The sequence below is a fragment of the Asparagus officinalis genome, chromosome 1 (assembly GCF_001876935.1).
Source record: "Asparagus officinalis chromosome 1, Aspof.V1, whole genome shotgun sequence".
NCBI classification, from domain to species: domain Eukaryota; kingdom Viridiplantae; phylum Streptophyta; class Magnoliopsida; order Asparagales; family Asparagaceae; genus Asparagus; species Asparagus officinalis.
Window position 1 is genome coordinate 21,059,263 of NC_033794.1, and position 26,898 is coordinate 21,086,160.

At 39.6% G+C, this 26,898-nt stretch overlaps 1 protein-coding gene across 1 annotated transcript; it reads right to left on the reverse strand.

Annotated features, from left to right (window-relative positions):
• LOC109821052 (sporozoite surface protein 2-like) lies at window positions 1,397–25,283 on the reverse strand. Its single transcript, XM_020387249.1, has 4 exons — window positions 25,127–25,283; window positions 8,183–9,572; window positions 8,010–8,093; window positions 1,397–1,851 (listed from the first exon to the last, which is right to left on the reverse strand). The coding sequence occupies exons 2-4, from the start codon at window positions 9,540–9,542 to the stop codon at window positions 1,691–1,693; spliced, it is 1,605 nt and encodes a 534-aa protein (XP_020242838.1). The 5' UTR covers window positions 9,543–9,572; window positions 25,127–25,283; the 3' UTR covers window positions 1,397–1,690.

Here is a 26,898-nt window from a genome sequence, read left to right on the forward strand (position 1 = left end):
AAAAATGGCCACGCTTTCCTCCTCATAAGCAAAAACGTCATCTTCAGGTGGAGGAAGATTCAAATCAATCCCACGTTTTCCCTTAGTTGATAAAGAAGGAAGAGCCACAACTTCATCATTCCTTTGATCAAAAGTATGCACGAACTCTTTTATGAGCGCCTGACCCTTTAACCCCACTACAAGCATCACGCTTAATATTCTCATGGCTTGCTCTGCGCCCTCCTAAGGCTTGCCTCAAACCGGAAACTTTCTTACACAACGAACATGGATATAGAACTTCAGATTTGCTACACTCTTGTCGATCTTTTTCGACGCTTGCAAGCAAAATCAACGATCTTGCAAGCAATAATCTCGATACGTAGTTGAGGACTCATTGGAACTAGGATCTTCATCGCCTACCTCCTCTATCGAACTTATTCCATGATTATCGGTATATCGAACTTATTCCATGTTTTAGCGCTAGCGTTTGTTGAATGGGTGCAATATATACTACGTAGTGGGGTGTTCATGGGATGAGCATTTATGCAAAGAGCCTAACTAAGAGTCATGTCCGTTCGCCTCGCCCAAATCTTGATGTCACGTAATTAGACTCTCTTCATAGTTTGATGATGATCATCTCTTTCTTGTTTTAGAGAGGACTGATTAATTTATTTCAATAGAGGTTTGTATTTAATTGTTAGGTGTGATAGGAAGGATGTTCACAAATTTGGACCCACGTTGCCGTTTGAGGTGGACATTAATTTTAATGGTGAGACTTGCTAATAGTAAACGTCTTGTAATAGCCAACTAGGGTGTTTAGATCTTTAGTATATAAACTACTAAATCTTGATGAGGATATATATATATAGTGAGCTATGGGTAGGGTTTAGTCTCATTAGGAGGGACTAGTTGAAGCCAAATTCAGTATTGATCATAAACTAAATTGAGAAACTTAGAACTTTAGGTCCAGAAAAGATATTTACTAGGCATTTTGAGTAAATATCATCTAGCAAGAAGTTTGCATGAGATTGACTCAGAGGACAAATTCTCAAGTTTAAAAAAAAAGTTGGCTAGCTCTCACAGATAATAACTTATACATGCTTACGTATACACTAATATTTTCTGTAATTAATTTAATACAAATCTCCCACGATAGTACCTGGTTATACGCTTAACATTATCAAATCTGTTTTCACAAATCCTCTACATTTTCCCATACGACACTTTGTCCAAGATTCTTAAACTACTAGATTATACCAATTTGTTAAGTTCATCATTCTTTCTAAACTTTCTCAATATGGGACTACAAGTAGAAAAAAAAAAATCAGATCGACAAGAACTCACATACAACACAATTTACCAAAACTCTTTCAAAGCTCAAGAATAACAACAGAGACATGAACTTGTAGAGAAAAGAAAGAGAAAGAAAGAAGCCAATTTAGATGGAAGATACTTGCTAAACGTTACATTGAATTTATGGCATATCCAGGAGCTTATTAGCAGTTACAATTACTGTCTCCGATCATCTTCAAGCTAAATGGAACACCTCTTTTGTACTGTAAACAAAGCTACTATACTTGCAATCCCTTCTCTTGAAGATTGCCTAGAGAAATTGCTTCAATCTCTTCTGTTCAATGTGACTAATGTTACAACAACCCATTCAACTTGCACTCTAACAATAAGTTATGCATAGACATAAGGGTCCCCGAGATCACCACCAATTTCTTAAAAATGGTGACTTAGGGTTATGCATGGTTTCCATTCTTTGGAAATGAGGCTGTGAAGCAGAGGTTCGAGTAGAGGGCGATACATGTTCCTGTGATGTCGCTTCACCTATTATGTTCAGAACTTGCATCCGGTGCAGCTCTTTGCCTGAAAAGGAAACAAAGGAAAAAAAAACAAAACAAAAAATCAGATGTATACACTGTACGTATATATGTACGTATAAGCAACCAAGTTAACCTTAGAGTCACACAGATGTATATACACTGTACGTATATATGTACACGTGTGTGTATTATATGTATATATAAATATATGTGTGTATAAGCAAACAAGTTAACCTTAGAGCCACACAGATATTTAATACAAAAGTGTATATATGTAAATCATACGTATGTACGTATGTATATCTGTATGTATCTATAAGCGTAACTATAAGCAACCAAGTTAACCTTAGAGCCACACAGATACTTAATATTAATACAGAAAAAGGAACACAATAACAAGTGTCTAATATTTGTAGTGTTAGGATAAAGATGCCCAATTTAAAGGAAAATTATACATGACAAATATACAAGCAATGAATATTTATGGATCAGAACGTTGAGCAATTAAGAAACCTATGTGAAATCTCATGCGGTAGAAATGAATGTTATATGATGGACGCGTGGTTATATACTAAGGATGGGGTAAGAAATTAGTGCATTTGTAGGAAGTTAGAGATTGCTCCTATCGAGGATAAAATAAAAGAATCGATGAAAATGTTTTGGTCATATGCAACAGAGACATTAAATGCACCAGTTAAGAATAGTAGTAGGATAATAGTTAATCAGCCTAAGAGGACTAGAGGTAGGAGATGTTGGGGGATTNTCCCTTCCGGACCTTGTTAGAAAGTTGAGCAAGAAAGAAATTCACCACAAATCAAAGATAAAAACTTACAGAAATAAGAACAAGAGAGAACACACGAATTTAACGAGGTTCGGCAACGTGCCTACGTCCTCGGGAGCCACAGAACAAGAGAGAACACACGAATTTAACGAGGTTCGGCAACGTGCCTACGTCCTCGGGAGCCACACCACATAATCTCTTTGATTAATTGAAAAAGGAATACAAGCACTCAAACAAGGGATTAATCTCTCTGAGATTTTCTCTATTTTCTCTCTTTCTGATGGTTTTTCACATTCTTATTAGCCTTAGAAAGCATATATATATGAATCCCAGCCCAAACAAAATTCAAAACAGATTAGGAAACTGCCAGCTCGACTCGCGGTCGATCGCCGAACCAGTCACGATCGATCGGATAAACGACAGAAACCCAAAACGCCTACAGGGTATCTCCGGTCGACCGCAGAATCCATCGCGGTCGACCGTGAAAAGTCCAGAGACTTTTCTCAGTCGCGTGAATGTTCGCGGTCGCCCGCCGAGAGCACCGCGATCGACCGTACTGCAGTTTTCCTGTTTCCTTCGTTTTGCTTCATCTTCTTGATTCCAGCTTCGACTTCAGCTTTGGGTCTACACTTAGACTAACAATCTCCCACTTGAAGACCAAAGCGTCATCAACAAGTTTACCCGAACTCTTCCCTTCTTCGCAAGTATCTTCTCCCCCCCTCCCCCCCGAAAATCCTTTCTTCAATCATCAACATCCCGGCGATCTCCCCGATCCTCTTAGTGTGGCTCCGCCTTCATTTTCTACTCGTGAAGGCTAACTGAAGTTGCGCACAACTCCACTTTCTTAATGGTGACTAGCTTCGTCAACATGTCCGTCGGATTTTGACTCCCCAAAATCTTCATTAAGTGTAACTTTTCGTCTTCAATCAGCGAGCGTATGAAATGGTATTGTACATCGATGTGCTTCATTCTGGCATGATAAACTGGATTCTTAGTAAGATGTATAGCGCTCTGGCTATCACAATAAAGAACTCATCTCCCTTGCTTCAGATCCAACTCTTCCAAGCACCCGTTCAACTTGATTATCTCCTTGCTTACTTCAGTCACCGCGACATACTCAGCCTCGGCTATAGATAAAATCACAATCTTTTGCAGACGCGAGACTCAGCTCACTGCTGTCAACGTTAAGGTATAAACATACCCCATGGTGCTTCGCATTGTATCATGATCATTGGCGAAGTCCGCATCCACGTATCCCTGCAGCACCAGCTCCCTCCCTCCTGAAACATAATGGCTTGTTCATTGTCCCTCTCAAGTATCGTAATATCCACTTCACGACCTCCCAATGCTGTTTTCCTGTATTGCTTACAAACCTGCTCACAACTCCCACTGCATGGGCAATGTCCGGCCTCGTGCAAACCATCGCGTACATAAGACTCCCAATGATCGAAGAATATGACACTCTGCTCATATGCTCTTCTTCTGTATCTGTCTTAGGCGATTGCTCCTCAGATAACTTGAACCGTCTTCCAAGGGGTGTGCTAACAACCTTAGCATTCTGCATATTGACCTCTGGAGTATCTTCTTGATATATTCAGCTTGGCTCAACCTCAACGTCCCTTCAGCTTTATTCCTACTGATTTGCATCCCTAAAATCTGCATTGTTACACCCAGATCCTTCATTGCAAACTCCTTTGACAGCTGCTTCTTCAAACTATTTATCTCCTCTAAACACAGTCCTGCTACTAACATGTCATCAACATATAATAACAATATAATAAAACGGACTAGAACCTCTTGAAATAGCAGCAATGATCCGGATTGTATCTTCTGTAGCCATTGTTTTGCATGAAGTTATCAAACTTTTTGTACTACTGTCTCAGAACCTGTTTCAAACCATATAAGCTCTTCTTGAACTTGAACACCATCTCTTCCTTTCCTTCTTCAATGAAGCCAATATGTTACTTTATGTAGATTTCTTCATCCAAGTCACTATGAAGAAAGTCAATCTCCACATCCAACTGCTTAAAGAAGAGGTTTTCTACAGTCACCAAGCTTAACACCAAGCTGATGATTGTGAGCTTTACAACAGGAAAAAATATCTTCGTGTAGTCCAACATCTAACTTCTCAAGGAAGAGGTCTTCTGCAGCCACCAAGCTCAACACTACCCTGATGGTTGTGAACTTTACAATAGGGGAAAATATCTTTGTATAGTCCACTCCTTCCTGCTGCTGGAACCCCTTTACAACTAATCTGGCCTTAAACCTCTTACTTCCATTACTCTCTTGCTTGATTCGGTGGACCCATTTGTTATGCTAGGTCTTTTTCTGTGCAGGTAGCTGGGCTAATTCTCATGTCTTATTAGTGAGTAGAGAATCTATCTCCTCCTGCATTGCATGCTCCTACTGCTGAGATTCACTCACTTGCATAGCCTCCTCATAGCACTCCGGTTCATCGCTATCTGTCAACAATAAGTAATCAAGAGAAGGAAGATATCTAGGATTCGGTTTGGGTACCCTGGATGACCTCCTAAGCTACACGCCCTGGGTAGTTGCTTCTACACCTGGAGCCTCCTCCGTTTTTTGATCAGAACAAACATCATCACCCCTATCTGGAAGTTCCTCTAAATCCATGTACTCGGATCCACCTGCATCCGAAGTGCTGCTCCTACTGTTTTGGCTTTCCTTGGTATTTTTTCTATCCTTGTACATCACATCCTCATTGAATATGACGTCTCGACTCCTGATGATCTTCCTGTTCTTCTCATCCCAAAGACGATATCCGAACTCATCAATGCCGTATCCAATGAATGTGCATTTCGGTGACTTAACCTCTAGCTTGTCCCTGACATGGTCACTAATATGAACATAAGCCACACAACCAAATACTCGCAAATGTGAGATATTTATCTTCTTTTCACTCCAAACCTCCTCTGAAATCCCAAAATCCAAAGGAACTGATGGCCCATGATTAATAAGGTAAGCCACCGTATGCATCGCATCCGTTCAAAATGTCTTAGGCAGACCTGTATGTAATCGTATGCTCCTGACATGCTCCGTTAAGGTTTTGTTTATCCTCTTCGTAATACCGTTCTGCTGCGACGCCCCTGGAGTAGTCCTCTCTAAACGAATACTATTCGTAACACAGAACCTCTTGAACTCCTCCAGCTCGTATTCTTCACCATTGTCTGATCTCAGACACTTCACCTTCAGATCTGTCTCGTCTTCACCATGGCTTTCCACTTCTTGAAGACTCCGAACACCTCTGACTTGTGCTTCATGAAGTAAATCCACACCTTCCTTAAGTGATCGTCGATAAAGATGACATAGTATCTCGAACCGTCAAAAGAAAACACACTGGCTGGACCCCATACATCTGTATGAATCAACTCTAGCTTCTAAACCTTAGGTGACCTTCCACCCTTCTGAAAACTAACCCTCTTCTGCTTTCCAAAGATACAGTCTTCACAAACCCCGACTTCCACGGAGTTGATCCCGATTAGCTTTCCCTATGAATGTAAGATCTTCATCCTCTTCTCGCTCATGTGCCTTAGCTTGTTGTGCCACAGATCTGTACTCTTTTTACCAGCTATAATTGTGAGGGTGTCACTCGCATGTGATGTGAGGTAGAAAATCCCTAATTTGTTGCCTCGGGCAACTACCATCGTACATTTGGAGATTCTTCATGAATCCTCTGTGAATGTTAAAACATAGCCTTCTGCTCCAAGCTGTCCCACCGAAATAAGATTCCTCTTCAGCTTCGGTACGTGTCTCACGTTCTTCAAGTTCCACTTAGAGCCCTTCATCTGAATCTGTACATCGCCCTTTCCAATAATATTACAGGGCTCATTGTCCCCCAAATACACTTTTCCAAAGTCCCCTGCTACATAATTTCGAAGAATCTTCTTATTAGCAGTGGCGTGGAAAAAAGCTCCTGAGTCGATAACCCAAAAATCCGAATTGCTGTCCATAGCAAGGATCAAAGCATCCTGCACGATATGAGCCTCCTGCTCACCCGCATTCTTCTTTGGACTCTTGCAGACTGAACACATATGGCCATCCTGATCGTAGTTCCAACACTTTTCTTTCTTCTGGCTTCTGCCTCTCTGCTCGAAGTTTAGGGCTAAACTTGAATCTTCTGATTCGTGCGCTTTTCTTCTAACCTCCTCAGATAGAATCATACTCACCACCTCACTCAACTTCAACTTTTCCTTCCCCATCGAATTGCTGATTGTCGTCACACAACCTGTCCAACTATCCGGTAACTGCGATAGTAATAAAAGAGTCTGCACTTCGTCATCGAACGTGATGTCTACAGAGATAAGCTGATCAATAATCGTGTTGAACTCGCTAAGATACATCGTGAAGGACCGTCCTTCTATCATCTTAAGGTTGAAAAGAATGTTTACCAGATGCACATTATTTACTGCAGACGGTTGCTCGTACATTTTTGTGAGCGCTTTCATAAGCCCTACTATCGTTTTCTCCTTCAAGATATTATACGCTACTGTCTTGACGAGCGACAATCAGATTTGCCATAGAACCTTCGTATCCAGTATCTCTCAATCATTGTCTGACTCCTCTTTCTTCTGTTATTTATTCTTACCTATCAACGAGCGATACAAGTCCTTCTGATACAGATAGTCCTCCATCTGCGACTTCTAGTAAGCGAAGTCTGAATCGTCAAACTTCTCGATCTTAGATTTGATTTCCTATCATGGTTTTTTCACAAATTGCTGAACGAAGCTCTGATACCAATTGTTGGGGGATTCGAAACAATCAAATCGAACCATTTCTCTTCCGGACCTTGTTAGAAAGTTGAGCAAGAAAGAAATTCATCACAAATAAAAGATAAAAACTTGCAGATATAAGAACAAGGGAGAACACTAGAATTTAACGAGGTTCGGCAACGTACCTACGTCCTCGGGAGCCACACCACACAATCTCTTTGATTAATTGAAGAAAGAATACAAGTACTCAAACAAGGGATAATCTCTCTGAGATTCTCTCTTTTTTCTCTCTTTCTGATTGTTTTTCACGTTCTTATTAGCCCTAGAATATATATGAATCCCAACTTAAACAGAATTCAAAACATATTAGGAAACTGTCAGCTCGACTCGCGGGCGACCGCCGAACCAGTCGCCGCGGCCGCCCGCCGAGAGCACCGCGGTCGACCGTACTGCAGTTTTCCTGTTTCCTTCGTTTTGCTTCATCTTCTTGATTCCAGCTTCGACTTCAGCTTTGGGTCTACACTTAGACTAATAGGAGAAAGAGAATCTGGTTAGAAGCAATTAATAATGATATGATAATAGTTAACTTAGAATTGAAGAATAAAATTCATGCAGCATATCCCAAATATCTGGTACAAGGCTATTCGGCTTGTTATTAGGATAAAAATGCCCAACAGAATGCTGGATTACCTTCCTCGAGTAGCAGATTTAATGCCCTTTTCTCCAGCTCAAGGGCATGTCGGCTTCGATCAGCTGACGTTAAAGACCGAAGCACTGTAATTATCATTAAATAAAACACAAATATGTTAGTAGATTTTGATTTCATACATTCATCATACTGAATGAGACCATAAGTAACTTACTGCTTTTATAATCTTCTTGACTTGACTGGTCGCAGTTCTTCAAAAACATTTGCAGCTGCAGATACCTTTCTTTCCACTCTTGATTGCTTGTTCTTTGAGGATAAACTGAAGGTTTGGGATCTTGATTGCTCGGTCTCTGAGGATCAGCTTGAATATTGATGTTTTGATTGCTTAGTCTCGGAGTATCAGCTGGAGCTCTATTATCTTGGTTGTTAGCTCTCTGAGGATTAGGTGGAGCTTTAAAGTTTTGAGTGCTTAGTCTCTGAGGATCAAAAAGAGCTTTTGGATCTTGATTGCTCAATCTCTGAGGATCACCTAGAGCTTTGTCACATTGATTGCTCGGTCTATGAGGATCAGCTAGTGCATTCGAGTCTCGTTTTCTTAGTCCCTGAGAATCAACTGGAGCCTCACAGTCACGATTGCTCAACCTCTGAGGATCCAGTGGAGCTCTGACGTCTTCATTGCTCGGTCTCTGAGGATCAAGAGGAGCTTTAGGATCTTGATTGCTCAATCTCAGAGGATCACCTGGAGCTTTGCTACATTGATTGCTCGGTCCATGAGGATCAGCTAGAGCATTGGAGCCTCGTTTTCTCGGTCCCTGAGAATCAACTGGAGCCTTGCAATCATGATTGCTCAATTTCTGAGGATCAAGAGTTCTAATGTCTTCATTGCTCGGTCTCTGAGGATCAAATGGAGCTTTGTAGTTGTGATTGCTGAGAGTTCGATTATCAATTGGCTTTCTGCGCTCTTGATTGTTCAGTCTCTGGGAACCGACTGGAGCATCAGAGTCTTGGCTGCTATCTCCCCAAGCATCAACTGGAGCACTTGGATCTTGATTGCTCTGTCTCTGAGAATCATTGGGAGCTTTGGAGTCTTGAGTATTCAGTCCTTCTGTATCAATCAGAGCATGAGTTGTAGCAGTAATCTCTGAATCAGGAGATTGGGTCTTGGCCAGTGGTAATTTCAGCTCTTTTGTTTCATCATTGTCATGTTTCCTCGACAATATAGAAGAACTAAGTGAATCTGCACTGCTCGAATTGTTCTTCTCGAGTTTCCTCCTTACATATACAAGATGTCCATTTACCCCTCTGTGGGCATTTGGTGAAGGGCTCGATGGGCAATCAGGTTGCTTCCTCTTGGTACCAACTGATGCCTTTGAAAAATCTGCTGTAGTTCCTTTCTCTTCAGGACATGGAGAGTTCTCTGCTGGTGTTGACATGATGTTCACCGAAGTAGTAGGCAACTCCCTCAAAGCCACTTTCTTTACTGATACAGGATGCTCTTTGTCCCCAGCAGGCACAACACTTCCATGGTAAATCAAACTGTTCTCATTGAAGTTACCGATCGCTTGCTGAGACATTGGAGAGTTACTGCTACTCACTGAGAACAGCTGAAGAAATGTCAAAGAAAAACAGAATCAAAAGCAATTGTGTGAGCGAAAATTCAGAACGGCAGAAGCTGAAAAGATTTAAAGTTACCAAAATCAATTATTTCAATAAACAGAAAAGGATATGACTTAATTACTAGGGGTTAAAAATGCATGATTGGGGCTTACATACCATGGAAAATATCTTTACACAGTATCAAAAGATTAAGACCCTTCTCCAATAACCCCCCCAAAAAAAGGTTAAAGTACAATATGATGAGTAAAGCAGGAATTTATTAGCAGCTGGGCTCCCTGATAAACGATAACAAAAGAAAAGCAAGGAATATGAATGACCATATCTCGCAGGTTACAACGAATTTTCTCATGAATGCAATCGAAGTTAAGTTTTTTCAAAGATCTGGCATAATGAATCTAAAATGAACCACATAATCCATTTCTGCTGCGTAGGAGTATCACATTGCTGACCTAGAGGCTGTACCATGAAAAACAGTCAGCCGTTTGTTACATGGAGGCCTCTGCTATTCTTATCATCAAACATCACGGTCAAACAAAGAATGCAACTCCACCTACACTGGAAGCATCAACATATTCTTTTTGTTACTGGAGGAGGTCATATATTCATACGCAGTAGCCCTTACAACTTGGGATAACAAATAAAATAAGATGTAATAATTCTATTCTTTTTGCATATCACCTTTCCATATCTAGGTATCGCTAAGCTCTAACACCTGAATAAATGTAAAGAACTTCCCATCTCAATGATGTTGCAAACAACAACCCACAACTTCTCCCTCAGTTCCTTTACTTTGGGAGATATGGACTGTAAAAACTGCTGCTCCTTATTTTATTAATTAAGAAATTTAAAAGGAAAATGCATGATGCCTTTATATATAATTGGATTCAGGCATAGTAAAGATATATTTTATATGTATGCAGCTGAGGCATCCTAACAGACCGAGAGATTTGAACCTTGTTCCTACAAGAATGTCGCTTGGACTCAAAATACTCGAAGGTTTTCAAGAAAAAGAGGAACGTACCTATAATTATGAAAAATTAGTTATAATGTATATATTAAGATGACCAAATATCTTTCTCCTATATAATAACATCTGCCTCAAACTCAAACAAGCTCAAACAAGTGCACATTGAGAATTTGCCAACCAGAAATTGGAACAAGCTGTTGGCTAGACTTGGTTAATAGACCACCAAACTCACAAGATACTGAACATAGGGAAATGCAATATTTTTTATCCATTGAAAATGATACCGAGAGAAGTGGAAATCAATCTTACTATGCTTTGTCCTCTCGTAAAAAGCTTCATTATGAGGAATCTTAATTGCACCCTTCTTGACACTCATAGGTCTAGGGCCAGTGGTAAACACACTCATGTCAGAAATTGGAAACCAACCATAAAACCAGTCTAAAAGCTGGAGGAGGGTGTTTTTTATTTTCCGTTTCTATCCCCTATTATCAGTGTTTTAAATATCGGCCGACATGTCGGACATGTCGGCCGATATAGCGGATTGAGGGGTCCAACGACACAAATCGGGGAAAAACAAGTCGCATATCGTTTTTTACCGACATATCGGCCATATCGGCGAAAAATCGGCCATATCGGCCGATTTTCTTATTTGGAAAATCGGCCATATCGGCCGATTTTCCTGTTTTTTCTTTTTTTCTTCTTCACACGTGAATGTTTGGTTTGTGGACTATTTTGATTAATAATAGGCTAATGATTACTTGATGTTTGATCACTTGATTAATAATAGGCTAACTGATTAATAATAGGCTAATGATTATTGATTAATAAGGAGAGATTTATTTTATTTTAAATGTGCATATGAATGTTGAAATGTGCAGAGTCATGAAGTTATGAATTTAGGAATGCTTAGATAGTTAGATTACATTTAGGGCATGATATTATACATATGTGGATCACCCGATATGGCAATCCGATATTTAGTCCATGTCCCCTGATATATCCCCGATTTCCGCTATCCGACATGGATTTCAGCCGTCCGACATGAACCCGACATCCGATATTTAAAACCTTGCCTATTATGTCTTATATTTCCTATTAGTCTATAGCTTCTAAGTTAAAAGTGCGGTTTTGGAATGAGGATACTATGAGCTAAAAAAAAAGTGGCCCAAATTTCATCCTTCAAATTTTCACTCTGTTAAGGCTTGGTGTTTGTTTGGATCTGAAGTGAGGGATTAACGAATAGAAGCTCAGTGAGGGAGGGGTTTCTCTGCAATTATGGGATGGAGAACATTGACTAGGTGAGGAAAATATGGTAATGGGTAGGGGTGTACACTACCATATTACAATACCAGCAACCAAGGATATAGAGGCCTCCATTCCCAAATATATAGAGCCCTGCTCTCTCTCCTGTGACAATGGGGAAAAAGGGAGATGAAGCTTAAGAAATCCGAGAAGACGTGATGGGTCCTAATCAGCACTACTTCTGTTTTATCAGAGGTCAAAATTCCTCAGCGCTTCTCCATTACCAAGAGACCTATGCTAATGCTAAGAAATACATACCCACTGGAATATACTCCACATGTATGCTCAACTGAGTAAATGGTGTTGACCTGTGTATTCACCAGAATACACGACACTGACTCCACCGAATCATCCTGAAGAACATCAATGAGGTCGAGGGACAGGAGCCTAAAGGCTAATACTGCTTCTACCATTGATCTTGCCATTTAGTGTAGAAGTGTTGAGTTGTTTAGATATATTAAGTTAATTAGTTAATGTTGTAAGGACCTATTTGTAAGAGTGCATTAATATAAAAGAAGGACCTCTCCATGTGAGAAAAAATCCCTTATTTTACCCCAAATAACTACATGGTATCAGAGCTATCTAGCGGCGACTAAACAGTGGTCTGCTTGATCTCCTTGCTCTTGGGCCCCACCGCCGCCGACGTCGACGCCGTCTCCAACAGATTCTTCCCGCTCGTGGTCACGACCGAGACCCCCGGCGCCTTGGAGCTCACATCCCCAGATCTCACTCTCCCAGCACAAGACATCCTTAACCCTAGCTCCTCCTCCTCCTCCTCACATCCCCAGATCTCACTCTCCCAGCACAAGACATCCTTAACCCTAGCTCCTCCTCCTCCTCCTCACATCCCCAGATCTCACTCTCCCAGCACAAGACATCCTTAACCCTAGAACACCTGTGGCTAGTCAGGAATTGAAGGAGATCCTGGAGGGGGTGACCAGGGTATTTCAGACCAAAATAGAAGAGAATTCTAGTAGGTCAGTCGTGGCCACACCGGAGTCGACGCAGGTAATGTAGAGGATAAAATTGCTGCCTAATGACATCAAGCTTGAGGGGACGAGAAACTATCTAAGTTGGTCTCGGAGGGCATTGTTGAATCTTCGAATCAAATGACTTGACAAGTATGTGAAGGGGGAGTGCACTGAGCCGGAGAATAAGGCGAGCGCTGAGTGGAACACATGGAGTAACACTAATTCTCTGGCGATTTCTTGGTTATTGACTTCTGTGTCTCCAACCATAGCTGGGATGGTGGAGTCTATCTCAAGTACAGCTGATGTCTGGAAGACATTAGAGGGGATGTACTCTGGAGCTGGGCGTGTGATGATGATGATGGAAGTAGAGGAGAAGATTAATGCTACCACACAAGGGGAGAAGACAGTACCAGTATGCAGCACAACTACGTCACTTATGGGCGGATTTGGACCACTATGATCCGTTATCACTACATAACCCGACAGATGTTCTTCTTGAGAGGTAGTATCTTGAGCGCAGGCGTGTGGCTCGTTTTCTCAAGGGTCTGAACCCAAAGTTTGAGGGAAGGAGGGCAGCAATGTGGCACCTGTCATCTCTCCCCTCATTGGATGAGGCTATTGCATCGATGGAACAAGAGGAGATCAGACAGAAGGTGATGACATGCCCTCACTTGCTGTTCGCTTGACATTGGTGGTTCTAGATGCTCACATCAGAGATGATAAAGATTGTTACAATTGTAGAAAGAAAGGGCATCTCAACTACAATTGCCCTCAACCCCGAAATACTGGTGGTAGCCGAGGGGACAGAGGACATAAATGTGATCATGCAGGTCGAGGAGGCAGGGGACGTGGAGGCCGAGGAGTTACTCACCTAGCTATAGCAGATGAGTCCCAGATTGCTGCTGAGATGACTGGAGCTGAAATAACAGAGCTGAAGGAACTACGTCAGTTCAAGCTTCAGGCTGAGAGTTCGAAGGGCAAGGGACAAGTCACCCGGGATCTGGATAACACTACCTGCTTTGGTAACTTTGTTGGTTATGCTCATACGAACAAAGGTACACAGGTTCAGGCACTTGCATCCACTAAAACTCATGTTGATTGGATCATAGACTCAGGCATCCACTAAAACTCATGTTGATTGGATCATAGACTCAGGTGCATCTAGGCATGTCACAGGAGCATCTAGTGAGTTTGCATTATATTATCCGAGTAAGCATATGCATCCTGAGGTAGTTCAAACTGCTGATGGGACATCCCAACCCATTAAGGGTACTGGCTCGGTCCATTGTACTTCATCTGTTACCTTGTCATTTGTATTGTATGTTCCTTTGTTTCCAGTTAACTTACTCTCTGTTAGCTCTCTCATTGATCAATTGAATTGTACTGTGTTATTTGATCGGGATATGTGTGTCTTCCAGGAGAAGGAAATGGGGAGGAGGATTGGGACTAGCATCAGGCGTGATGACTTTTGGTACTTTGACAGGGAGACTGCAATGATTGCTGTTGCTGTTAGCGGAGGGCCAGAGACAGAAGCAATGCTTCAACATTGTCGATTAGGGCATTTATCTTTTGATAGTTTGAATACGTTAGAACCTGAGATAATGAAGAAAGTGGATAGAAAAGAGTTATTTTGTAATGCTTGTGAACTTGAAAAACATACTCGTTCTACTTATAAAATGATTGGTCTTCGAAGTTTTGAACCATTTGCACTTGTTCATTCTGATGTTTGGACTTATTCATTCTGATGTTTGGGGACCATGTCCTACTACATCTATTAGTGGTTTTAGATGGTTTGTTACTTTCATTGATTGTTATTCACGTATGGCCTGGATATACATGATGAAGCAGAAATCCGAGGTTTACAAATATTTTTAAGATTTCTCGGCTTATGTGAAAACCCAGTTTGGAGTGCAGGTGAAGATTCTTCGAAACAGATAATGAGACTGAGTATGTCAATAAGGAGTTTGTGGCTTTCATCTCTAGTCAGGGAATTCTTTATCAAACCACCTGTCGAGACATCCCTGTTCAGAATGGGGTGGCTGAACGCAAGAACATGCATCTACTGGAAGTGACATGCTCATTGATGTTGACAATGAATGTGCCTAAGTTTTTATGGAGTGAGGCTGTTATGACAGCAACTTATTTGATCAACATGATGCCATCAAGAGTATTAGGGATGAAGACACCATGTGAGATGCTCTTGGTTTGAATATTTTTATTGTTCCACCAAGAGTGTTTGGATGCACATGTTATGTGAGAGATCACAGATTGATGGTGAGTAAACTGGATCTGCAAGCAGTTAAATATATCTTTGTTGGCTACTCATCAAGTCAAAAAGGATACAAGTGTTAGTGTCCCACTGAAAGAAGGTTGTTTGTCAGTATGAATGTGATTTTTCGGGAGTTTGAACCTTTTTATGGGGAAAAGACGGAGTTGAGTTCCTTGTTTGGAGATGACTCTATTGATGCTAGTAGAGAGGGGGAGAATGAGAATGAGAATGACATCGTGATTGGGATGATTCCATGTCCTTTTGAGTCACCGAGTAGTGATGGTACATCGCCAAGTAGTGGTGGCGACTCAAGAGTTGGCAGTCAAGGTCAGGGGGAGCTGAGAGTATACACGAGGAGACAGAAACAGTAGCATAAGCCGCCTCCTGTGTCTGTGCCAGTACCCACAAATGTTGATGTCCCAAGTTCCTCCTCTCAAGTGGCTTCCTCACCTTCTCCACCTGAGTCGAGAGGTAACGATTCCTTCCCTGATACTTCTAATACTCCTGTCTTGCCCCGCATAACCTCTAGAGTCAATGCTGGAAAACCTCTAGCTAAGTTTAGTAGTTGGGAGACTGACATTACGAATTACATTTCATATGCATCCATTCCACCTGCATATAAGTCATTCATTGCATCATTACAGTGCCTGTACCTAACAACTGGCAGGTAGCTAAGCAAGATCCTAGGTGGTTGAATGCCATGTAAGAGGAACTTTAGGCCTTGAAGAAGAATGACACATGGGAGCTGGTACCTTTGCCAACTGGGAAGCGTGTTGTTGGATGTAAGTGGATGTATACGGTTAAACAAACTCCAGATGGCAAGATCGACAGATACAAGACCAGATTGGTTGCTAAAGGCTACATCCAAACGTATGACATCGACTATGATGAGACATTTGCTTTGGTAGCAAAGATGAGCACTGTTAGAGTGTTGGTGTCATGTGCTGTCAACTTCAATTGGCCACTACATCAGCTAGATGTCAAGAATGTCTTTTGCATGGAGATCTCCAGGAGGTGAATATGGAGATTCCACCAGGCTTCGCTACTTCTCAAGCAGCTGAGAAGATGTGCAAATTGAAGAAGTCATTGTATGGGTTAAAACAGTCTCTGAGGGTATGGTTTGACATATTCAGGTTGGCAGTCTGTGGTATGAGGTACAAGCAGTGCAATGGGGATCATACTGTGTTTTACAGGCACTCCAAAACTTATCACTATCCTGACGGTCTATGTTGGTGATATTGTAATAACTAGAGATGATGCTGAGAAAATCCTACGGTTGAAGAAGAAATTAGGCGAGGAATTTAAAGTTAACGGTCTGGGACAGTTGAAAAACTTCCTCGGAATTGAAATTGCAAGGTCGCGAAAGGTTATAGTGTTTTCTCAGCGGAAGTATGCTCTGGATCTTCTCTCAGAGACAGGGATGTTGGGGTGCAGAGTTGCATCTACTCCTATCGAGCAAAATCATAAGATGTGTGTCGAGGGTGGTGACTCGGTGAGTAAAGAGCAATATCAAAGATTAGTTGGACGACTTACATATCTATGCCATACGAGACCTGATATTACTCATGCAGTGTGTGGTGGGTAGATATATGCATGATCCCAAAGAGCAGCATATGGAGGCAGTTCGCAGAATTCTTAGGTATATTAAAGGAAGCCTAGGAAAGGGGTTATGGTTCAGGAGTTCTGGACATCTGAGAATTAAAGGCTATTGTGATGCTGATGGGCGAGTTGTATGGATGATCGTATGTCCACTATAGGCTACTGTGTATTTGTTGGAGGTAATCTTGTATCTTGGCGTAGCAAGAAGCAAGATGTGTTGGCTAAGTCTATAGTTGAGGCCGAGTATAGGGCTATGGTAGTTAGTCTGTGCGAGTTGATGTGGGTCAAAAACATGTTATCTGAGCTGCGCTTGTTTAGAGGAGACTCCTTACAACTTTGGTGTGACAACAAATCGGCAATTAATATTGCAAACAATCTAATTCAGCATGATCACACCAAACATGTGGAGATTGATCGGTTCTTTATCAAGGAGCAACATAATAGGGGAGTTCTGACTTTGAGCTATGTGAAATCAGAAGAGCAGTTAGCTGATTGTTTAACAAAAGAATTAGGTTCTAGAGAGTATGATATCTTTTGTAACAAGATGGGGATGATTGATATCTATCGCCCATCTTGAGGGGGGAGTGTTGAGTTATTTAGATATATTAAGTTAATTAGTTAATGTTGTAAGGACCTATTTGTAAGAGTGCATTAATATAAAAGAGAGACCTCTCCATGTGAGAAAAAAATCCCTAATTTTACCCCAAATAACTACAAGAAGTCATCAATAGCAATTAATTTCATTAGTGAATTTGGACAAAGGATAAAGTTATAAACTCATGTCATATTGATTTTAGCTCGTCAATGATGTAGCCACCTACCATGCTTATTTAATAAAAGTATATTGTTGTTGTTAGCACTGCACTTTGTTGAATAAAGCTGTTTGTTTGATGTTGTGATAATAATAAATGTTATTTCTTGGTCTCATTACATAACTTTTTTAGTTTCTTATTGTTTGTTTGCTTGATTATCCTCATTTAATTTTTCGAAGGCAGTTTCTAGCATATTATTTCAGAATACTGTTAGTGTTTCCATTTTATTTAACAACATTTAGAATATTTATGTACTTATGATTCATACTAAATCGAGTCTCGGTTTTTTTTTTTTTTTGCCAAATCATAAGATTACCTGTATTCATGATTTGTTTCCAATTTGTAGAGTATTATGGTGGTTTGAGCTTATTCTTCATTTCTTCTAGTACTTTAAAGTCTGTTATTCTTCTACTACTTTCAGTTCCGTAAACATAACGGCTACACATTCAGATTTTAGTGGGATCTATTGTTGATATGCATTGAGTTCTAAAGGCATGTCTAGAGGAGTTTGGAAAATAGTAGGCAATGGTTACCGGAAAATGTTATATTATGATCTGATACGCAAATAAATAGATTGGTATATGGTATGAACCATATGAGAGCAGAAAAAACATAGTACCTAAACTCCAAGACTAACTAGACTTTTATGATAATCTACCTCATTCCTAAATAATCTTAATGTTATATTGATAGAACCTGAAATGAAAACAACTAGACTATTACAAGACATCAAATATTTTCTAAGCGATCAGAGAAGAAAGTTTCTATACGTCAAACAAGAAAGGTTTTATTCTTCATAGAAGGCATCACAGGGTAGGCTCTATTCATGGATTTTTCTTTCAACTTAGTACACTCTCATTTCCCGATAGCTATATTTAGAGACATCAAATGTTTGCAAACCAATTGAAATGCAAGAAAATATTTGAAATGAAGCAAATGAACCTATATTGGAATGCAAGAAAATACTAGCAAATATTTGAACTCAAATATACTGTTGTCCTTTCGCACAAGTCAAATTTTCTTTGAACATTTATGATAATTAAAATGAAATCACTTCAGAAATATATGGTTAATATAGTTTGAGTTCTTCTTTTTCCCCAGCATCATGTGTGGGCTTGTCTTTTTTGTTTTGTTTTGGTGGGGGGGTTTTTTTCTTTGGTGGGGGGGGGGGGGGGGGGGACATGTAGTTAAAAGCCATAACCCAATATTCTGCCTCCATGGTAGATCAACCAAAAAATTCTTTTTGCTCGGTGAAGAAATCAAATTATCGCTAAGGAAAAAAATATACTATCTAGTTGTGAATTTTCTATCAATAACTAAATAACAATCACAGCTCAAGAAGCATCAAAGTAGCAGGGCTAGTCATAAAGAATCAGGAAGGAAGAGGATAAGTACAATAAGCTTATAGGCAGACAGTGAACTAAATATATGATGCATAATGATAACCATAGTAACCACTGCTGCCCAATTCATGAAGCAATAGACGCTTGAGACTAACTAAGAATATGTATTGCATGCTGGATGTCAGTATGCGGCAGTCAGATAATCTAAAGAAAACCCACCTTTGCTACAATGAGTAGAATTATCGAATGGTACATCATCAATAGATATAGCGATCAAAGACAGCAACAATACTTCACATCAAATACAGCATGAAGATTTCCTACATAATATTTCTACCCTTAAATTCCAGTAATAAGCATATCGTCAATCTAAAAAAGTAGCACGAGTATCATCGTAAGAGCAGATGGACATGTAAAAAGAACCCAATCTTCTTCAGAAAAAGAGAAACAAAGAGAAACCATGGAAACATCATGGAATAAGAATGTGGTGCTTGTTTTAGAGAGTCAGAGACAACACGAAGCATATTGAACATGTCATATGTAGCCCTGTTGATGTGAAAGACGAGCGCCGCATATATACTTCTCCTTGATCACAATTTAAAAGGCATCCTTCGCATATATTTCAAACAAAGGCCAGAAGGACGAAGCTACAATATAAATTAGAGTGCAAGCTGATGTCATCTTAGCAACATGAACAAACATCTCCTCAAAACCTACTTCATACTTTTGTTCGCAACTCTTTACTGCAAGAGGTACTTTATTCTGTTCAAGTGACTATCAGCTATAGTCTTAAGTCTTAATCTTAGACACCCATTTTTAACAAATAACATGCTTTCTGGAAGGTAGAGAAACAATGCCCAAGTACCAGCTCGATGCAATCAATCTAGCCCATCTTGCACAAGTTTCTGCTAATTTGGATCTAAAGGGGCCTCTATAGGATTGGGGTTCAACATAAAATTGAATAGTCCAGGGAGAAGAATGACTCCAGCAAGGAACCTTGAGGTTTCAAGATCGGCTTGGTATTGAAGATTGTTCCTGATTTAGGCTGGTCCACAGCCTTTTACCCTCTTCAGTTGTCCTTCTCTTCCTCTGTTAAGGCTTTATGCATGTTCATCTTGGACTTCTCGAAGCCATCAGTCACCAATCAGCAAGGAAAAAGAGTAAAGGCAATAGTCAAGTGTCGGAGCAGAACTTGAGACTCGTTACTGCTTGAGGTTCATTACTGCTTAGCCAACTCCGCATGATTACGCTTTGTTAAGCCCTATATCAAACAAGGGTGGGCTTAACCAACAGCACCTGGCACGTGTGTGCTTGAAGCCCCACTGTCAGAGATCAGCCACAATGGACTCCTCCATGGTGGTGGAATAATCAAAGTCCCTTGTGTTGGACAAATGCATAATTGTCCTTTCAAGCCTTGTTGAGGATGGGAACTAATGCATCAACTTTTAATAGGTCTGTATCGAATATATAAATCCTAGCCTCGTACAACATGTGCATTAATAAGGAGAATAAGTACTGAAAGAAGACAAGTCTGAGGTCAAGACCATGGAGTGACATGAGGAGGCAACGTCCACCATATACCCTAAAGAATTCTATACAAGGTAGTAACAAGCTGCATTGAAGGTCCTAAGAGCAACAGGGATGAAAGGGGAGGGAAAACTGACCACAATAAGCATCTTGACATATATCCCTACCTCATGCCCTTAGTTTGACACACCTCTTCCTGAAATAGGGGCATAATACTAGTCTTCAGAGAAGTGATAAATCTGGTTTAGTTGCCTTTGGAGAAAAGTGATTTGTCCCTAGAAGCATAGGCCAAATGAATTGAAGCATAACTGAAGTGTGCACTCAATGCCCCTTGAAGGGGACCAAGGTTTCTCTTTTGAAACGTACGCTTCAATACAATGATAGAAGGTAAGGGTTCTTGACTAGACTCAAATGTGTCCCTTTCTGCCAACACCCCCCCTCCCCCTCCTCCCAAAAAAAAAACCACCCACCCACCCACACACAAAAACAAAAAAGAAAAAAAAAACAACCAACCCCCCCCCCCCCCCTCCTCCCAAAAAAAAAACCACCCACCCACCCACACACAAAAACAAAAAAGAAAAAAAAAACAATTTTCAGCTTGATTTCTCGTTTTTTTTAAAATCTAAATGGGTTTTATGTTCATCTGTAGGAGTCAATCAATTCTCTCGTCTTAAACTGTGCTCATGCCCTTGTTACTATTGAGCTAATACAATAATTGTGTTTAGTTTTCCAAAAATCTTGTGACTTTTAGGCCATGTGTCTTCAATATGGCCACATGACTATAGATAACATAGAATTTGTTTAAAGTAGCTACTCTACTGTAATTCATGTCTATATTTAGCCTATTGCATTTTTATTATTGTCCACCACCTGAAAGTGTCTATTTATAAATTATTATACCACTATATATTATGCACTTATGATATTGTAGACTATAAAATAAAATATAATTAATTTATGAGGCTTATGCCTCTCACGCCTTTGAAAACTTACCCTATATGGGCCCAATGCTTGCCTTCCATTCCCTCCTTTTAAAACATTGGAAGGAACATAACTAGAAACTAGAAAGGGGATCAAGCACGAAGGTACAGTGCAAGTAGAACCAAACTATGAGACTGAACCACCACTGCCTGTGATGTTGAGAGGGACGTGCAGATAGGAAATGCAAAATGGAACTTGAGGACAAAGTGGAACAATCCAAGTATGGAAAAGATTAAGCAGCACAGTGTTAAGGAGTGAATCACAAAAGGAGCAAGCAGGTGTTTATGCTTCGACCTTACGACCTGCCTTCCATCAACAAATGCCTGACATGTGTCCCACACCAACGATTAACGATTCGACGAATGATCATTCACATACCATGAGACCAATTGAACTAGTGGATTATCAGCTACGGTCTACTTGGTCCTTACTTTCTCTTCCTACTCAGCCCAACGTCACCATCTTATTGGCCCAGGACCATCTCCTTGAGCTCAATAAACTGTCTATAAACTCAAATCCCTCCATTCATATCCAAAATTCTGGCCTTTTAAATGCCCTGTTCATTATCTTCAGTTCTTTCCTCCGACTTAGGGCTTGGAGGGTTTTAAATTGGGTCCAAACCCTAATATCCCTAATCATCTTAGTTTCTTAGCAGCGTCAGCAATCTGGACACATGCCAAGTAATTCACCAGCCCCCCTCATCACTCTTGCCTCCAATGAGTAGTAGTACCTGAACTGGTACTTCGTCGACAACCTCCATTTAAATACTCATGCACCAAATTAAAAAAATGTGTTGACAAAATAATGATCAAACACTTTATGCAAAGAATAATGAGATGAGAATGATTTATAACTAGTTTCAGAAGATCTTTCTATGCATGAAGAAAAAAGAATTAAAAAAATTACTATAAAACTAGTCATGTCTATGGTCAAACCAGCTAATGAACAAAAGCATTTTGAAATCAGTAAGTAGGTCAAGGATCATCAGGGATCTGCTAAGAGATGAACCTCAAGAGATCATTGGAGATGAGCCAGTGAATAGTATAAGCTTTTCTCACAAAACAATAACAAATATTTTACAGCTGTCATAAAGAAGAAAGTTTTGAAGTTCCAATATGGATATCAGATGCTTATAGTAAAGAATTTCAATCATTAGAAAATCTGTCATAAAGAAGCTTCATGAAGTGAGAACTTAAAAGTACTCACTGTTTCTAGAAGGACAATACATAAGTGTCAAAGAAATATGAATAGGATGGAAATGGAAAAAGTCTTTGTAGAAATCTAATGTTGCAACAGTTATCCCAAATCAGTGCACTTTCAGTTAGATTTGGAAGGGAAAGAAAAAAATGAAACTGATTATGAATGCCAAGAAAAAGCTCTATTAACAATGATATATGTGTCAATGACAAATGGGCGAGCTTTGGTAACTGTGAATACTAAAACCACCCAAGGGAAGAGAGGTGCTCCACAACATCACAACCATCCGATTAATATGGGCAAAGGTTCTACTAACACATAAAGTGGAGTTCTCATATAGTATCAGAAAATAACAGTTGTTCAGATCATGTAACTGGATCACAAAGTCATATCAGATTGAGGTAAAATTATGCAACTATGCAATTGACAAAGTAACACATTTTCTCTTTCTGGAGAAATAGTCCATAGGCTGATGCAAAGACTTTGAACCGAAGATCTCTCAGAACACTATGAGAAAGGTTTCCTACTATGCTTCAATACCAGTTACAAAGTAATAAAATTATGACTAACGAATTTTAAGTAATCCTCCAAATCTTGGCTTGTTCCAAGGCTCCCAACAATACAACTAAACACAGTTTGTTGGACCATTATAAACCATCTGCCCATACAAGATCAACATCATTTAATATCCATTACCGCATATAGTGATGCATAAGTCTTAAAACTAATTAGCTCCAACCATCTCAGTGCAGTTAGACATCACTAACTTATGTAAACTTCATCGTCACACAAGGTTATCAATAGCGGATAGCGTCGCGTAGCGGTGAGGCATTGCTAAGGCTATTTGTGACTATTGCAGCAAAATAGTGGTAAAAAACGCAAAGTCAAATAGCGGTCTAATTTAGATATGTATAAATATTCAAAAAAAATAAGAAAAATTATAAAAAATCTAGAAAATCTAAAAGTGCATATTTGATGATTTAAAGATATCCTAAACGTGAAATAGACATGTAACTATCATATAATACGAAGACGACTAGAGGAGGAGTCAAAGAGTCGTTGTCTTCGAGAAGATGGGTTGAGCGGTGAAAGGACTGCAGTAGGAGGAGCTCACGGTGAGAGGAGGTGAGAGGAAGTGCTGAGGGAGGTGCCGACGGCTGTGGGAGGTAGCAGGAATACGCCAGAAATCGCGGGAGGCGGTGGGATGCAGTGGTTCCGTGTCATGTTTAATTTTAAAAAACTAAACCTCAAACCGATGTTAAATAGCGGTCAAAAAGCATATTTTTCTTGCAATCGCCCGCTATTTACCACTATGGCACACTATTGGCTGCTTTTGTGAGTGGAAAGCGCATATTCCGTAGTATGTCACCGCTATTGGGGGATAGCGTAGCGGGAGGGAACCGCTACCGCTATTAACGCCACTATTACGGCGCCATTTACCACTAATTATAACAGTGTTGTCACATGATCACACCTTTCGATAGTGACATAAGAGAAAATGATAAAAAGTGCATGGTACATTTAGGAAATTCAATGACATCCACAAGCTCGTACTTACCTCTTTTGTTGCATGAGAATCAATTGAATATACCAAAATAGAACCTAAAAAACAGCAAATCAATCTAGAAAAAATACATATTCACCAGACACCTTTGTACGAAATGTTAAGTCATAGTTTACAGCTAACTCTATCTACCTTATTAATGAACGAGGTTGCTTCCCACACTCATTGCCTTGTAAGTCATTTAATAATGAAACTAGTTACATCGAACCTATTCCTCACTCTACATCTAGGCACCTTTGACATTTATTTAACTGATATATAGAGGTTTTCCTAAATTCTATGCACTTACAACGAATTTGCAAATAAGGCAAGTCATCCTTAACTGATCTAAATTACATTTGAATATTCTCTCAAGAAGAGAAATGTGGCTAGCATTTCAAGATATTTCAGTTTCTCCTTGCAAAGACGGTAAATCCTCGATAATCCTCTCCATGAAAGACTACACATGTCATAGGAAGCATCATCCTTTCCAAATAAAAACCTAAGGTAACTTTCCCAAAAGATGCATAATCCAGTGAATGCAGTTTTTAACAATACATACATGCAAGCCTTCAAGGGAAAAAAGGAAGCCGTAAGGCATGCCAATTACTCAATTCATATCCAAACCATCATCTTTCACATCCAATAAATTCAAATGCTCAACAATTGATTATAAGTGATCAAATTCGCTCCCCCAATAATTCATCACGAAACCCAAAATCAAAGTTTTCCATCTCTGTTCAGTCAACAAACCAATAATATTTTCCATGTGATCACACCAAAATCTATAATAGACCCACCAATCAACCAAATTTAAACATGCCCAAAACATTCTCCCATCGTTTCTACCGCTATACCGCCAGAAATTCAAAGAAAAAAGAACCAAAACAGAAAATTTAAGAAAACCTAGAAAAGGGTAACGTAAAATTTGATCAGAAACCGTCAGTAAACTAAAAGATCAAGCAGCAGCTTCGCCAAATACTCAATACGAAAGACGGTGTAAAGAAGAACAAAGTGGTGAAAATTTTACCTCCAAGCATTGCCGCCGATCTCTGTAGATATCGCAAGAAGAGAAATTTGAGGGTTTGAAGCAGAAAAATGAAAAAGAGAAAATAAAAAGCGAGAAACTTTGGCTCCAACGGATTAAAAGGAGCCCTTGCTACGTTTTCACTTCCCCCCTCGCCCTTAAAATTATAAACGGCTCACTATTTCCCTTTATTTCCCTGTTTTGATTTTGACCGGTAAAGTTTTCGGGCAAATTTCACAAAAACACCTGAACTTTGAAACTTTAGAGAAAACCTTCCTAAATTTTGGGGAGTTTCACAATACACCCTGAACTTTGGGACATATTCTGCTCTAGGTTTATAGTGGGAGAAAAGAGGGTAGAGAAAACAAAAAGAAAAATGTTGGGGGTTTTCTAGGATTTTGACAGACAACACAGAGGTCTTTTTACTTAAAAAGATTGTTTCAATTTGTGAATAACAAAAGTTAAAAGAGGGATCTCGTGAAACTCTTTAAATTTTAGGGTGCTTTGATCTAATCATCAATGTCAGGGAGGTTTTCTGAGAATTTACGGTTATTTATAACTTGGACTTATTAGTTTTATACAAGATATAATTGAAATTTTCTAACAACAAACTTAATGATTAACATGTACGGGCATGCAAAAGTTTTGTTTGAATAGCATCCAAATAGAATGAAAGAGATAATGCAGATTTTATGACATGATAAATCGGATTTTGAACTTGATGGTCCATTGGATAACAGTTGACCAAGTTCGAAAAATTAGAATACAGTATTTATTTTAATTTTTAGTGAACTTTTAAACATCACCAAGTACGCTCATAGACAAATTTTCTCGGATATTATTGCTAAGAATTTGAACTTGGATATTATCAATTGAAAACATACGGTAGACTTTTATCAATTTTGAGGTCAGGAGGTTATCTTTTATACGCTTCTAATATGGTAAACACCATCAAAATTTGCACCTATTTGTCACAGAACTCTCAGATTTCCTTGTGTATTCTCCTATTCATCAAAGATTCATTCATAATTATTGCGAATACAATCTCAAGCTCAGCATAACCACTACACACCATTTGTGAAATTCTGCACTGAGAATATCATTATGAGATAACACCAACCAGTAATTACACAACATGCACTACGTACAATAGAGAGAATACATCAGAAAATTCGGTAATCAACATAACATGTCGATATGGACAATTCACTAGCGTATTAAAAGTACGCATTTACAAAGGTGATGGGCCTTTCAAGAACACCTTGATAAAAGGGAGAGAAGTTGGAGAAAGCAAAAAAATAACACAGCCCATAACTCACTACGGAAATTATTAAAAAAAAAAGTTCAAAGCTCTTTGAACAATACCTCTAATTATTCCCATGCTAGATAAAGGAAAAAGAAAATATATAAAGAAACAATAATCATACAGATTTTTAAGGTTACGATGAAAGATTAAGGTCACGATGAAAGATTAAGGTCTCCCGCCGCTTGATAAGAGCCTCCTACTGACCAAGGTTCCCCAGTAGCCTCTCGACTGCAGCATTGACGTTTCCAGCTGTGGCAGTGAGCGCGCGAATATTTTCCTGGGTGTCGTAGAAACCCATTTCCTGGAGCTGAGATAGCTGTGTTGCATATAACTCTTCTGGTGGCACTGGAAAAAGAAGTCCACATCAGAACAAGAGATTTTATGTTTAGTCGCATAAATCTATACGGACATTTTTTATCAATGACAAGCAAAAAAAGGGTTTTTGTATATATAACCCTTAAACCATGCA